Raw genomic sequence first — 11,520 nt, 5'->3', positions numbered from 1 at the left:
TCTACACCTCTATCTCTTCTGAGTTGTCAATAAGAGGAATAGGATTATGAAGATGATTGATGTCAGTAATGCAGTGGAAGCCTGAGCATGTATGTGCCCTCTATCCTGACGCCTTTCAAAACTCTAATCCCATTAATACTCAGACTGCTGCCCCAGCAGTCATACTTACAAGACTGGGCCATTATAAAGTGGAGTAGGGCTGTATGTGTGGTTTATTATTGTTATGCAAACTACAAATCTACATCTACAACATATTATGATGATAATCATCATCAATAACGTTATTATCAACAGTCAAGTGTATCTAAATCATAACCTTCAACCTTTTCAGCAGTATAGACAAAAGAAAGTGTCAAGACCCTGAAACTAGGACATCTACCAACAGGTCTTTGGAGGTCCTCTCCAAAGTGGTCTGAAAACTGTGACATCGCGGCTTCCGTACGGAGAACTTAACCTGTCTACTCTCAATGCCTCTGATCTCACCACTAGCTAGCAGTACTTTTATACATTGTTTGGACTCATAAAATATGAGGCGTATATCTTGAACGTGAGTCATCCACATTATCCAATCCGGAAGAAACGGGATAAAATAGCATTGCTCAACATGCCAGCAACAGTTGACTTACTTATGATGACAGGTAGTCTGACAGGATAGGTTGTCAGTTAGCTACTAAATTAGCTAGCTAGCTGCAAAGTTAGCGAGCTTGCATAGCTTCGTAATCGTTGTATTTTGTCAAACGGTTAGCTGCAGTAAGGTAAACAAAGCATATCAAGCTCTGTTACTAGAAGGTCTTGTTGTAGTCAGTACCAAGCTACCAACAGTGGGCTTCCACATTTAGCTAGTTAGACATATACCAGAGATAGGCCGATCTTGCTACAAAGTAACTAGCTTACGCAGTCTGGTCAGTTCAGCGCTACATTTGTATCCAGTTCGCCACACAGATCAAGCGGCGTCTAGTAGTAGGTATGGGATAACATCCGGCGAATGGCGAATACAATTACAACCTTACGCTAACTAAATATTTGTTTTTACAGTGTTAGCTAGTAAGATTGGCGCCGATTTGTAACTGATAGTATTATACTTCATAGTAGCTGGTCTACAAGCATTGGTGATTTAATTTCTGATTCGGACGATTATTATTGCCGCCCTGCTGGAGCAAAAAGCAGAAGATTAGGCGGAACAGCAGGATGTCGAGGGGATTTAGTGCTGCAATGTTATTGTTTAGAAAACAAAACAGCACAACCATGTTCACCATTCATGCAAATACTCCCTAATCGAAAACTCATATTATACACCAAAGAGAGTTTATAGTTACATACACGAACTGAAGATACATCGATTTATTGGTTTGGAAGAGGAGTGGAAGTATTTTGACACCATGTCTGGGGAAGGCTCGGATAGTAGTAGTAGTGAGGACTCAGATACTGGGGTCCGGAGGAAAGCCTGCACGGTCAAACATGAGATTACAAATGGTAGGTAACCATCAAAGTGATGCGTTGTTTTACTACTTGAATTCACAAGGGTCTTTGATATGCTATAGCATGTGAATACATTATGCCCCTCTGTAATCCAGTTGTATTTACATTAGGCCTAGCTGTCTATCATATGACATGATGTCTCTCTTATATAAATATATATAAAAAACAACTCTTATCATGTACTAAGCTGTTTGGAATTCCTGTAATACTTTGTAGATCATATATTTGTTCAATTGTCCTAAATTTCAGATTGATGTACTATATTTTGGTGGGTGTTGGGTGTCACTAGGAACTCCGGCACTCATGTTCACTGTGGTGTCACAAAAGTATTACACCTTTACTGTGCTCTGCTGTGTAACTTCAATGTGAATGTCTTTGTGTGTTTAAGTGTGTGTTATGCACTCCTGCTGATACTGTACTTTGCTCACTGTCTCCCACCAACAGCAAACCTCACAGGCCATACAGAGCGAGTGGGCATGGAGAACTTTGAGCTTCTCAAAGTTTTGGGCACAGGAGGTGAGGTGAACTGTATTGATCAGGGGATCATGGGGCTGGAGGCCTGGATGACAATTATTTGTAGAACATTGTTAGAATTTGATGAAATGTTTGTTATTATGGTTTCCTCTCTGTCTAGCCTATGGGAAAGTGTTTTTGGTCAGAAAAAACAGTGGTCATGATGAAGGGAAGCTGTATGCAATGAAGGTGAGTATTTTTGGTCTGTGCCATTTTTCCAAAGACAATACAAGAATCGTCATTATCTGGTGTCGTAAGGACTCACTGAATTATGAGGGCTGACTGTTCATCGTAATGTCCCAGGTGCTGAAGAAAGCAGCTATCGTTCAGAAGGCAAAAACAGCCGAGCATACACGCACAGAGAGACAGGTGTTGGAGCACATCCGCCAGTCACCTTTCCTAGTCACTCTACACTACGCTTTCCAGACCCACACCAAGCTACATCTCATCCTGGGTGAGCCATGGGTCATAGACCCATACATGGAGCTCATCAGCTATGACCTTGAAGTGATGTATGTGTCTATACTGTATGTTTCTGTCTAGATGCTTGTTTGTTTGTCTATTCAAGTGTGTGTGTGTGTGTGTGTGTGTGTGTGTGTGTGTGTGTGTGTGTGTGTGTGTGTGTGTGTGTGTGTGTGTGTGTGTGTGTGTGTGTGTGTGGGTAGACTATGTGAGTGGAGGGGAGATGTTCACACACCTGTACCAGCGGGATCACTTCAATGAGGAAGAAGTGCAGATCTACATCGGGGAGATTATCCTGGCCCTGGAGCACCTTCACAAGGTGGGCCCCTGAACATCCGTCTCTGTCCTCTCAACAACACTATCTAGTAAACCTGTTGATTTCACTGCCTGACATGCATCTCACTTAATTCACCCCATAAATCACCAGCATTCAGCTTTGTTTCTAATTTTCAAGCAGGGTCAAATGTTTCTGAGGTTTAAATTAATTACTGGCATCACTTTGTCTTGTGCAGCTGGGTATTGTGTACCGGGACATCAAATTAGAAAACATCCTGCTGGACAGCGATGGACATGTGGTGCTAACAGATTTTGGGCTTAGCAAAGAGTTCCTGCATGAGGAGGTATGCAAAGACACAATAATGAAGACCTGTTTGTTGCGGCATAAGTTTGTGTTGGCGCACATGCGTACATGCAGGTGCATATCTTTGTCATTACAGTTACTGTACGTGTGCCAATTTGATTTTTTTCTCCTACAGAAAGAAAGGACATACTCCTTCTGTGGCACCATAGAGTACATGGCTCCAGAGATCATTCGGGGGAAGTCTGGCCATGGCAAGGTATGGTGCTTACAGATGTTTAAAGGGGCAATCTGGGATTCAAACAACATCAAAGCGGTCACCCCGCCACTTTAGAGAAATGTAACCACTCCCAAAGTCATTGACGGAGCTGTGGATGAAAGGACTGACCATCAATGAGATCAAAATGATGATTGAAATAAGCTCATGAGGCATACATAAGTTATATTCTTCAAGAATCAATGGCTATATATCATTAATTTAGAAGCCCAAAAATGTATGTAGCAATCCCAGATTGCCCCTTTGACACAAATATGTATGTTGTCTTTTTAATATCAGAAAGCAAGTTCACGTCACCAAATGTTTTTGCTATGTTCCATCCAACTATGTGTATGGGTTATATGATTTTATTTGACGTTTAAATAACTCCAGAACATAGAACACTATTTTGCTCTTCCTTATGTTCTTCCCTCCTTTCACCTCCCTCCTGCCCTCTTCAGTCGGTTGATTGGTGGAGTCTTGGGATCCTGATGTTTGAGTTGCTGACGGGGGCATCACCATTCACCCTGGAGGGGGAGAGGAACTCCCAGAGTGAAGTGTCTAAGTAAGTGCTGTTGTCTTTGCCTACACACACACACACACACACACACACACACACACACACACACACACACACACACACACTCTGTTTCCTTACCATTCTTTCATCAGTCGATATGGCAGCTCTTTCATCTAGCTGCCAGAATACACTAACGTGTATAATAACATTATAATACATTTGTTTTGCTATGCCCTTTGTGTAACATAACGCCCACAGCCTAATCTAAAGTTCAGATAATGCTTTCCAGTCATGTTCCTTATGACCATAATGGTTGCTGTGTAACGGGCGCTAAGTTCACACAGTGTGTGCAACTATTCCTCTATTCCCTCTTACCCTCTCTTTCTATTTATCCTCTTAGACGGATCTTGCGCTGTGATCCCCCTTTCCCCTCTATGATCGGACCCGTGGCTCAGGACCTTCTGAAGAAGCTTCTGGTAAAAGACCCCCATAAAAGACTGGGCTCTGGACCACGAGGGGCGGAAGACATCAAGGGACATCCCTTCTTCAAGGTGCTTTTCATCTCTCTTGTGTCTCTCTCTCTGTTGTGCACATCACACACACACACACTCACACACACACACACACACACTCTGTCTCTCCCCACTCACCTCACTGCTCTCAACTCTTTGCTCTTCCACCTCAGGGACTCAGCTGGTCAGACCTAGCTGAGAAGAAGGTGGTGAGCCCGTTCAAGCCAGAGCTCAGGAGTGAGCTTGATACAGGGAACTTTGCTGAGGAGTTCACTGGCATGGATCCCGTCTACTCACCAGCCAGCACCCCACCCAGCACTGACCGGCTGTTCCAGGTGCTCCTCACACTCTGCACTACACCACACACACACACACACACACACACACACACACACACACTTACTTACTTACTTACTTACTTACTTACTTTCTGTGCTTACCCCAGAGTATACCCTACATAAGTCATACTCAATTGGCAACCCAATGTAATTCCATTCCAGGGCTACTCCTTTGTTGCTCCTTCCATCCTATTCAACAAAAACGTGGTCATGGGGGACTTCATGGAGGCCCAGATGGGTGCGGATCGACCAGGCTCGGCCACTGTCCGTCGCAGTGCTATGTTAGAGGTATTGAAGTCCTTACAGTGCAGTAGATGTAGGCAGTGAGGTAGACATCCCTCTAGGGGCTCTTTGTTGCAGTTCCTATGTGTAGTATAACATTCTGGTTGACCTCAACTCTTTAACTGCTGTAGTAAATGTCCATTCAACCCTATACACAGCCATGGAAACACATTGTGACACACTTGAGTCGTTTCCTGTACATGACAGTTTGGACTACTGACTGAATGACTTGACTTCCCTTTCCGGTCTGCTCGGCAGGACTCCCAGTTCTTCCAGCAGTATGAGTTGTGCCTGCAGGGGGCGCCGCTGGGAGAGGGCAGCTTCTCTGTGTGCAGGAGATGCAGACACCTGCAGAGCGGCCACGATTACGCCGTCAAGATCATCAGCCGCAGGTTAGCCGGGGCGTGGCACTTGTGCTCTGTCACGCAGTAACGCAACGTGTCCATCGATAAATCAGTGTGATTAATTACACCGCTCACGGTTTTCCCATGTTTTAACATATTTTAGTGCTGTTAAGGCTTTGCTCATTTGATAGGCATAGTGCACCGAAGTGCTTCGTTGACCTTCTGTGTCGGACTTGTCCTTGAACGTCTCTCTTTTGCCTGTGCTAGAATGGAAGTAAACACTCAGAGGGAGATTGCTGCTCTGAGGCAGTGTGAGGCCCACCCCAACATTGTCAAACTGCATGAAGTCTACACTGATCAGGTACAGAAAGATAAAAGAAATGCATAGATGTACACACCTGCCAGCACTGCCTCCGCACTCAGACGTTTTCTCTCTCTCTATCTCTATCTATCTCTCTCTCTCTCTCTCTCTCTCTCTCTCTCTACTTGCTATTTTAACAAGCTTGCAGTGACTTGAATCTCAATAATGTTTGACATTTGGAATGGAGATTGAATGGAGTGGGGAACTTAAGCAACCATGCGCAATAAACAATTTTCTCATCACATATACAGCCTGAACCTCTTTCACTCCCCACCCTCTCCTACATCTCTCTTCTTTGCTCTCTCCCTCTCTGTCTCTCTCTTTCCTCTCTTTCTCTCTCTATATAATTTCTCACTCCCCCCCCCCCCTCTCTCCCCTGCTTTCACTCTCTCTCACTGTTGTCTCTCTCTTTCTGTCTCTCTCTCTCTCTCTCTCAGTACCACACGTATCTGGTGATGGAGTTGTTGCGTGGGGGGGAGCTGCTGGAGAGGATCAAGAGGAAGAAGCTGTTTGGGGAGGCGGAGGCTAGCCAGCTACTGAAGAGCCTGGTGTCAGCTGTTGGCTTCATGCACGAAGCCGGAGTGGTGCACAGGGACCTCAAACCAGAGGTGTGCCTCGACACTGGACTGACTGAGAGTCCCAATAAAAAACCTTATAGCAAAGTTAATTGGCATGATACTGTATAATAGTGCAAAAATGCGTTAAATGATTGGGGCAAAGTTGGCCATCTTTACCTTAATGTTTCTAATTGATCCATGATATGCAATGCATTTTCAGATTGTTTATAAAAACCCAAAACTCGTTTTCTCAAAACCGTTAAAAATCAAGCTACAATAAAAATCATGCTGTAGAGTATTCTGAGTTGTAAGGTAACGTTTTGCTCTGCTCAGCACTATTTGCTGAATCAAATTGGGGCCCTTGATGTCAAATTAATTTGAATGTTGGATGTGTTCCAGTGAGTGCGCCTATTGTTTACTGAGTTGCCTGTTCACTGCACACTCACGCTGTTTTCCCTCCGCCTGCCAGAACGTGCTTTTTGCAGATGAAGGGGAAGACTCTGCACTGAAGGTGATAGATTTTGGTTTTGCCCGTCTGTGCCCTGCGGGCAGTGCCCCCCTGCAGACTCCGTGCTTCACGCTGCAGTACGCAGCCCCTGAGCTCTTCCACAGCACTGGATACGACCAAGCCTGCGACCTGTGGAGCCTCGGGGTCATCCTGGTACTTTAACCACATCAGCTGACTGCATTTCCTAATGTGTTATTACTGACAGTCCTGATCCTAATGATATTAATGATGATGAGGTGTGTGTGTGTATTTCCTTGCCAGTACACCATGCTGTCAGGACAGGTGCCCTTTCAGAGTGAGCAGCAGGGGGGGATGACCTCATCTTATGCTGCTGACATCATGCACAAGATTAAGGAGGGGGACTTCTCAGTGGCTGGAGAGGCCTGGAAGGGTGTGTCCGAGGAGGCCAAAGAGCTTGTGAAAGGTATGGAATACCAGAAGAACTTGAACTTGGGTTATTTACCCCTCAGCTAGTTGAGGGATTGAAATGGTGCATGGATGCGTCTCCCTTCCCCACCTCTCATATCCACTTATTGAGACCATCAACTTGGTCGTTTTGTATGTTCACAGGGTTGCTAACAGTGGATCCAGAGAGGCGGCTGAAGCTGTCAGATCTGAAGGAGAACAGCTGGCTGCAGGGCGGGGTGTCCATTTCCTCCACCCCCCTCTGCACCCCAGATGTGCTGGAGTCCAGTGGTCCCACCGTCCGCACCTACGTCAATGCCACATACAAGGTAATGGTATTTCTAACCCGTCTTCTTTAACCTCAAAACCGACGACTGAGTAAAATATTTTTTTTTTTTTTTTTTTTTTATTGATTTTTTTTTCCTGCTCTCTGTACATCAGGCCTTCAACAGGGGAAAGAGGGAGGGCTTCTTTCTGAAGAGTGTCGACAACGCCCCCCTCGCAAAACGACGCAAGCTGAAGATGACAAGTACAGGTGTGGAGACCCGACGGAGCTCCTCTTCCTCCTCCTCTTCCTCCTCCTCTTCCTCAGTTGCATCTGTGAAAAACCCCAAAACACAGCCACCACACCAAACTGTGACCCCAAAGGAGAGCTAGCGGGGGAGTATGGAGGTGGGGGGCGGGAGGAGGAGGAGGAGGAGAGGGAGGAGGAGAGGGAGGAGAAGAAAGCACATGTTAATTCAGTTGAGACAGATTGGGAAACCTGTTCTCTGGAAGACCAGAGATCAACTTGAATTGAAGTTATATCTCCCCCAGTGTCCAAAGTCATATAGCCTACAAAGAGCTTATTTATGAACAAAATAAAATACAAGTTCAACGTTTAAAACAAAACAAAACGGCAGCAATGGCTTTACATCACTGTTTTCTTTGAAAGACAAGTGTCGTATTGCATTTTGCATTATCACAGTGATGCAATGACTTTATCTCCATGTATTTATACCATCTGCAGTGCACTGCAGTGATCTACAACTGCTCTAGTTTTGTCCAAGAAACTAACATGTAAGAATAAATCTAAGACTTAGACTAGTGTTTCTAAGAACTGATCTAAGAGGATGTCTCAACATGGTAGGTAATAGAAGTCTATGGCTTTAAGAGTATTTATACGTAATACATATTTTTTAATAATTGTACTTGGGTGGTAAGCACGCAGTGGGGGTGAGATCCTGGTGCATTTGCATGTTCTCTGTACCTGGTGGGGAGGAACCTGGTCGCAGAGAGAGCATGGTTTAAAGGGGTAAAGGGAAATTAGAAGCCATGAGTGAGCACAAGCCATATGCACAGTCAGTGAGGTAATGACCTTCACACCAGAGCACTTGTGGATATACAGCACTCATCACATGGCAAACAAGGGGGCAGTGGTTGGAACTATGTTGAGTCTGTCACTATCACTAAAGATAGGGTTAAGAGTGAGCGGGGCCACTGCGGATAGCTGTTAAAGTGCATGTGACCCTGAGCGATGGTCCCCACCCAGTCCTTGGCTGAATTCCATGCAGACCCCTAACCCAGCTACCCCCTTCACATGCCTGTAGATCTGAGTGGATTGGATAGGGAAAATGAAGATTGCAATTGCTCCACCTTGCCTTCTGGTAGACTAGGTGACATCTTTCCCATCTTGCTCACACCTCTCCAATCCTGTCAGATCTACAGCAGTGGCTAGGGGCTAGGGGGCTAAGGGCCAATTTGGCATTCAGCAGACGAGACTTACTCCTTGTAATTACACACTGCCAATTAACAGGAACCGTAGTGTCATTCCTTATCAATGTCAGCGTTATTTGAGAATCTGGAGAGCGTCTTTGTTTAAGCACTGGTTCTCTGAAGTTCATATGAAAGTTCAATGATGGCATCTATTGTTCTGTACATTGTTGTGTAAAGATTGAGCAGAACCTTTGATCATGGTAGAGACATGCTGAAATTGAATTGATGTCATAGAATCCTGTACAAAGATAACAAGCCCTTTGGCTCATGGGGTCAATACATTCTTATGAGCAGATTGACTTTTCAGTATGTTGTTCTCAGTATGTTGCTCAGTATGTTGTTCTCAGTATGTTGCTCAGAGGGCCAAATCAAAACATGAATCATACCTGCATGTATTGACATCCTACATAAAGAAGTTTGTGTGTTTTTTGGAGACATTTTAGGATCATTGATTGTCAGTCACACTGATCATTTACAAATCACCTTTATACCAGACTTTTATTGATTTGTTGGTTTGATTTGTACCTTGATATCGCACAAATGTAGTCATTTAATCAGTGATGCACATTTTAGCTTTAAACATAATGCTTATTTCTAGTATTTATTACATTTCATGGGTTTTTAATGTTTTTTTTATTTTATTTTTTTATAAATAATGCTGTGGTAATGGTTTCCTGACTTTTTTGTGTTTGTATGTATGGCTGTAAAGTGTGTGTGCTGGTTAGTGTGTGTGAGTGTTGGTTAGTGTTTTTGTGTGTGTGAGTGCTCGTTAGTGTGTGTGAGTGACTGGGGATTGGATGTACCTTGTTTCTTTTGTCTCCAGTTAGTGTTATTGCAAGTTACTGTAGTAAATTGATCTTTTATTAGTCATTATAAACATTATTTCATGTCGGGAACTGTGCTTTTGTTACTGTTGCTCTTGTTTGTATTTTCATTTCACTTGATGTTGTGTGTAGTATTTTATTGTGATACTTTTAAATGAACTGCCCATGTAATGTATTGCTGTCATTTTTGCCAAAAGATATTTCTTTTCTTTTTCTTTTTTTTAAAGAATATCATGATATTGAGATGCAATGTCACGACTTGTAATACTTTGTTTTGCATCAAGAACACTTAAAATCTGGAGTAAAATAAATATTACTTTACATCTACTGTCAAGCTGTTTTGGTTTTAAACATCACGCACAACATCATCGACATACATCATCATACAGTGCCCGAGGGAATAAGATTGTGGCTGGTTTCCTCGATCCAGAATTATACCGACTGCTGTAATGTCCAATGAAGGATCTCCATTGAAAGTGGTATTTACTCCAGGAGTAGTCTTAATCTGGTCTGTAAAACTGGCCCTGTGTATTTCTTATTCATGTTTACATGTGTCCAGAAAATGCATCTGTCTGAAAGGCCCTGCAGCATTAATGTCATGCCACCAGGGGTCAGTAGGGTGCTTGCCATTAGAAGCCCAACAAGCACAATGAGCCATTGAAAACCAATGGATAACATGGCTATAATGTGACTGTCATTGTGCCATTAATCAAAACGATCTGTGAGTGGATCATTTGCATAGGAAATTGTGATATATTGAGCATGACACAGATGGATATGGATGAAACTCTAAATCAAAACCATTCCATCAATTACAATCTGCAGTCTTGGAAGTGACCCAAGGCTTGAGTCTACCTTCAGTGAACACACACACACACACACACACACACACACACACACACACACACACACACACACACACACACACACACACACACACACACACACACACACACACACACACACACACACACACACACACACACAGACAGATGTAATGTATATGTGAGTAGGTACACCCATTCCCTTCACACAGATACACACAAATTCCTTTGGAAGGCCCTGCAAACCGATCACATGTGCAGACTTTGTCCTCCACCAAGCTTTTGAATAATTAAAACTGTAGAGAAGTGCAGCTCTACCCGTGTCAGTAAATGCGTCAAGGTTGATTTCATGGCAGATCTCCCACTTTCTATTCCTTCCCATCAAATTTTAATCCTTGCTTTCCAAAAAACTTCTTCCATTATTAAGCAGCTAAACATGACATCTGTGCACCATGCAACACAAGGGGGCACAAGGGGGGGACTCTATACAGAATCCACTGAGTCCTAGTGTTATCAGGTAGAAAAAAAGCAAAGGAGCCATGTGACACTTAAGAGGCCAAGAGGGTATCCTCATGCAAGGTCATTCAGTAGCCACGGTAGACATTTGTCACACAGAACACAGAAGTCTCATTGACTGATGTGTTGGTGGCGCAGGAGGAAAGAGGACTGTGTACTTGAAACAGGAATACTTCTTTCAACAAATGTCAATGAACATAAAACTGAACATAAAAACAAGAAATGTCGAAGCAAGGTCCACACATAGACTAGATATTGTAGGCTATGTATTATGTGTGTGCATCTGTTAGTACATGTATGTAACGGTCAATGAAAGAGTATCCATTCAGAATGCATGTGTTCAAGTTAGGCTTACGGTACATGTAGACATGATTTCAGTCAGTGTGTGTGTGTGTGTGTGTGTGTGTGTGTGTGTGTGTGTGTGTGTGTGTGTGTGTGTGTGTGCGTGTGTGCGTGTGTGCGTGTGGTGTGGCAGTGTCAGTGTCCT

General features: G+C 43.7%; 1 protein-coding gene across 1 annotated transcript; it reads left to right on the top strand.

Annotated features, from left to right (window-relative positions):
- The first annotated feature begins 483 nt into the window (after positions 1-483).
- Positions 484-10,021, top strand: rps6ka4 (ribosomal protein S6 kinase, polypeptide 4). The gene is made up of 18 exons (XM_083685221.1): positions 484-1,473; positions 1,924-1,995; positions 2,114-2,181; positions 2,296-2,446; positions 2,658-2,773; positions 2,967-3,074; positions 3,210-3,290; positions 3,749-3,852; positions 4,208-4,358; positions 4,493-4,654; positions 4,820-4,945; positions 5,198-5,331; positions 5,551-5,644; positions 6,082-6,252; positions 6,671-6,862; positions 6,971-7,133; positions 7,280-7,443; positions 7,556-10,021. Exons 1-18 carry the CDS (start codon positions 1,380-1,382, stop codon positions 7,769-7,771), a joined length of 2,367 nt encoding a protein of 788 aa, XP_083541347.1. The 5' UTR covers positions 484-1,379; the 3' UTR covers positions 7,772-10,021.
- Positions 10,022-11,520: the final 1,499 nt, after the last annotated feature.

The sequence above is a fragment of the Argentina silus genome (assembly GCF_951799395.1).
Source record: "Argentina silus genome assembly, chromosome: 2".
Taxonomy (NCBI): Eukaryota; Metazoa; Chordata; class Actinopteri; order Argentiniformes; family Argentinidae; genus Argentina; species Argentina silus.
Note: the sequence above shows the minus strand (reverse complement) of the source record. Positions and strands in the feature narration are given on the sequence as shown.

Excerpts from the sequence above, each read along its gene's own strand:
- rps6ka4 (XM_083685221.1), top strand. The coding sequence starts at position 1,380 with ATGTCTGGGGAAGGCTCGGATAGTAGTAGTAGTGAGGACTCAGATACT. Across the intron at positions 3,291-3,748 it reads GGAAGTCTGGCCATGGCAAG|TCGGTTGATTGGTGGAGTCT; the intron begins GTATGGTGCTTA and ends TGCCCTCTTCAG. Across the intron at positions 5,332-5,550 it reads GTCAAGATCATCAGCCGCAG|AATGGAAGTAAACACTCAGA; the intron begins GTTAGCCGGGGC and ends TGCCTGTGCTAG.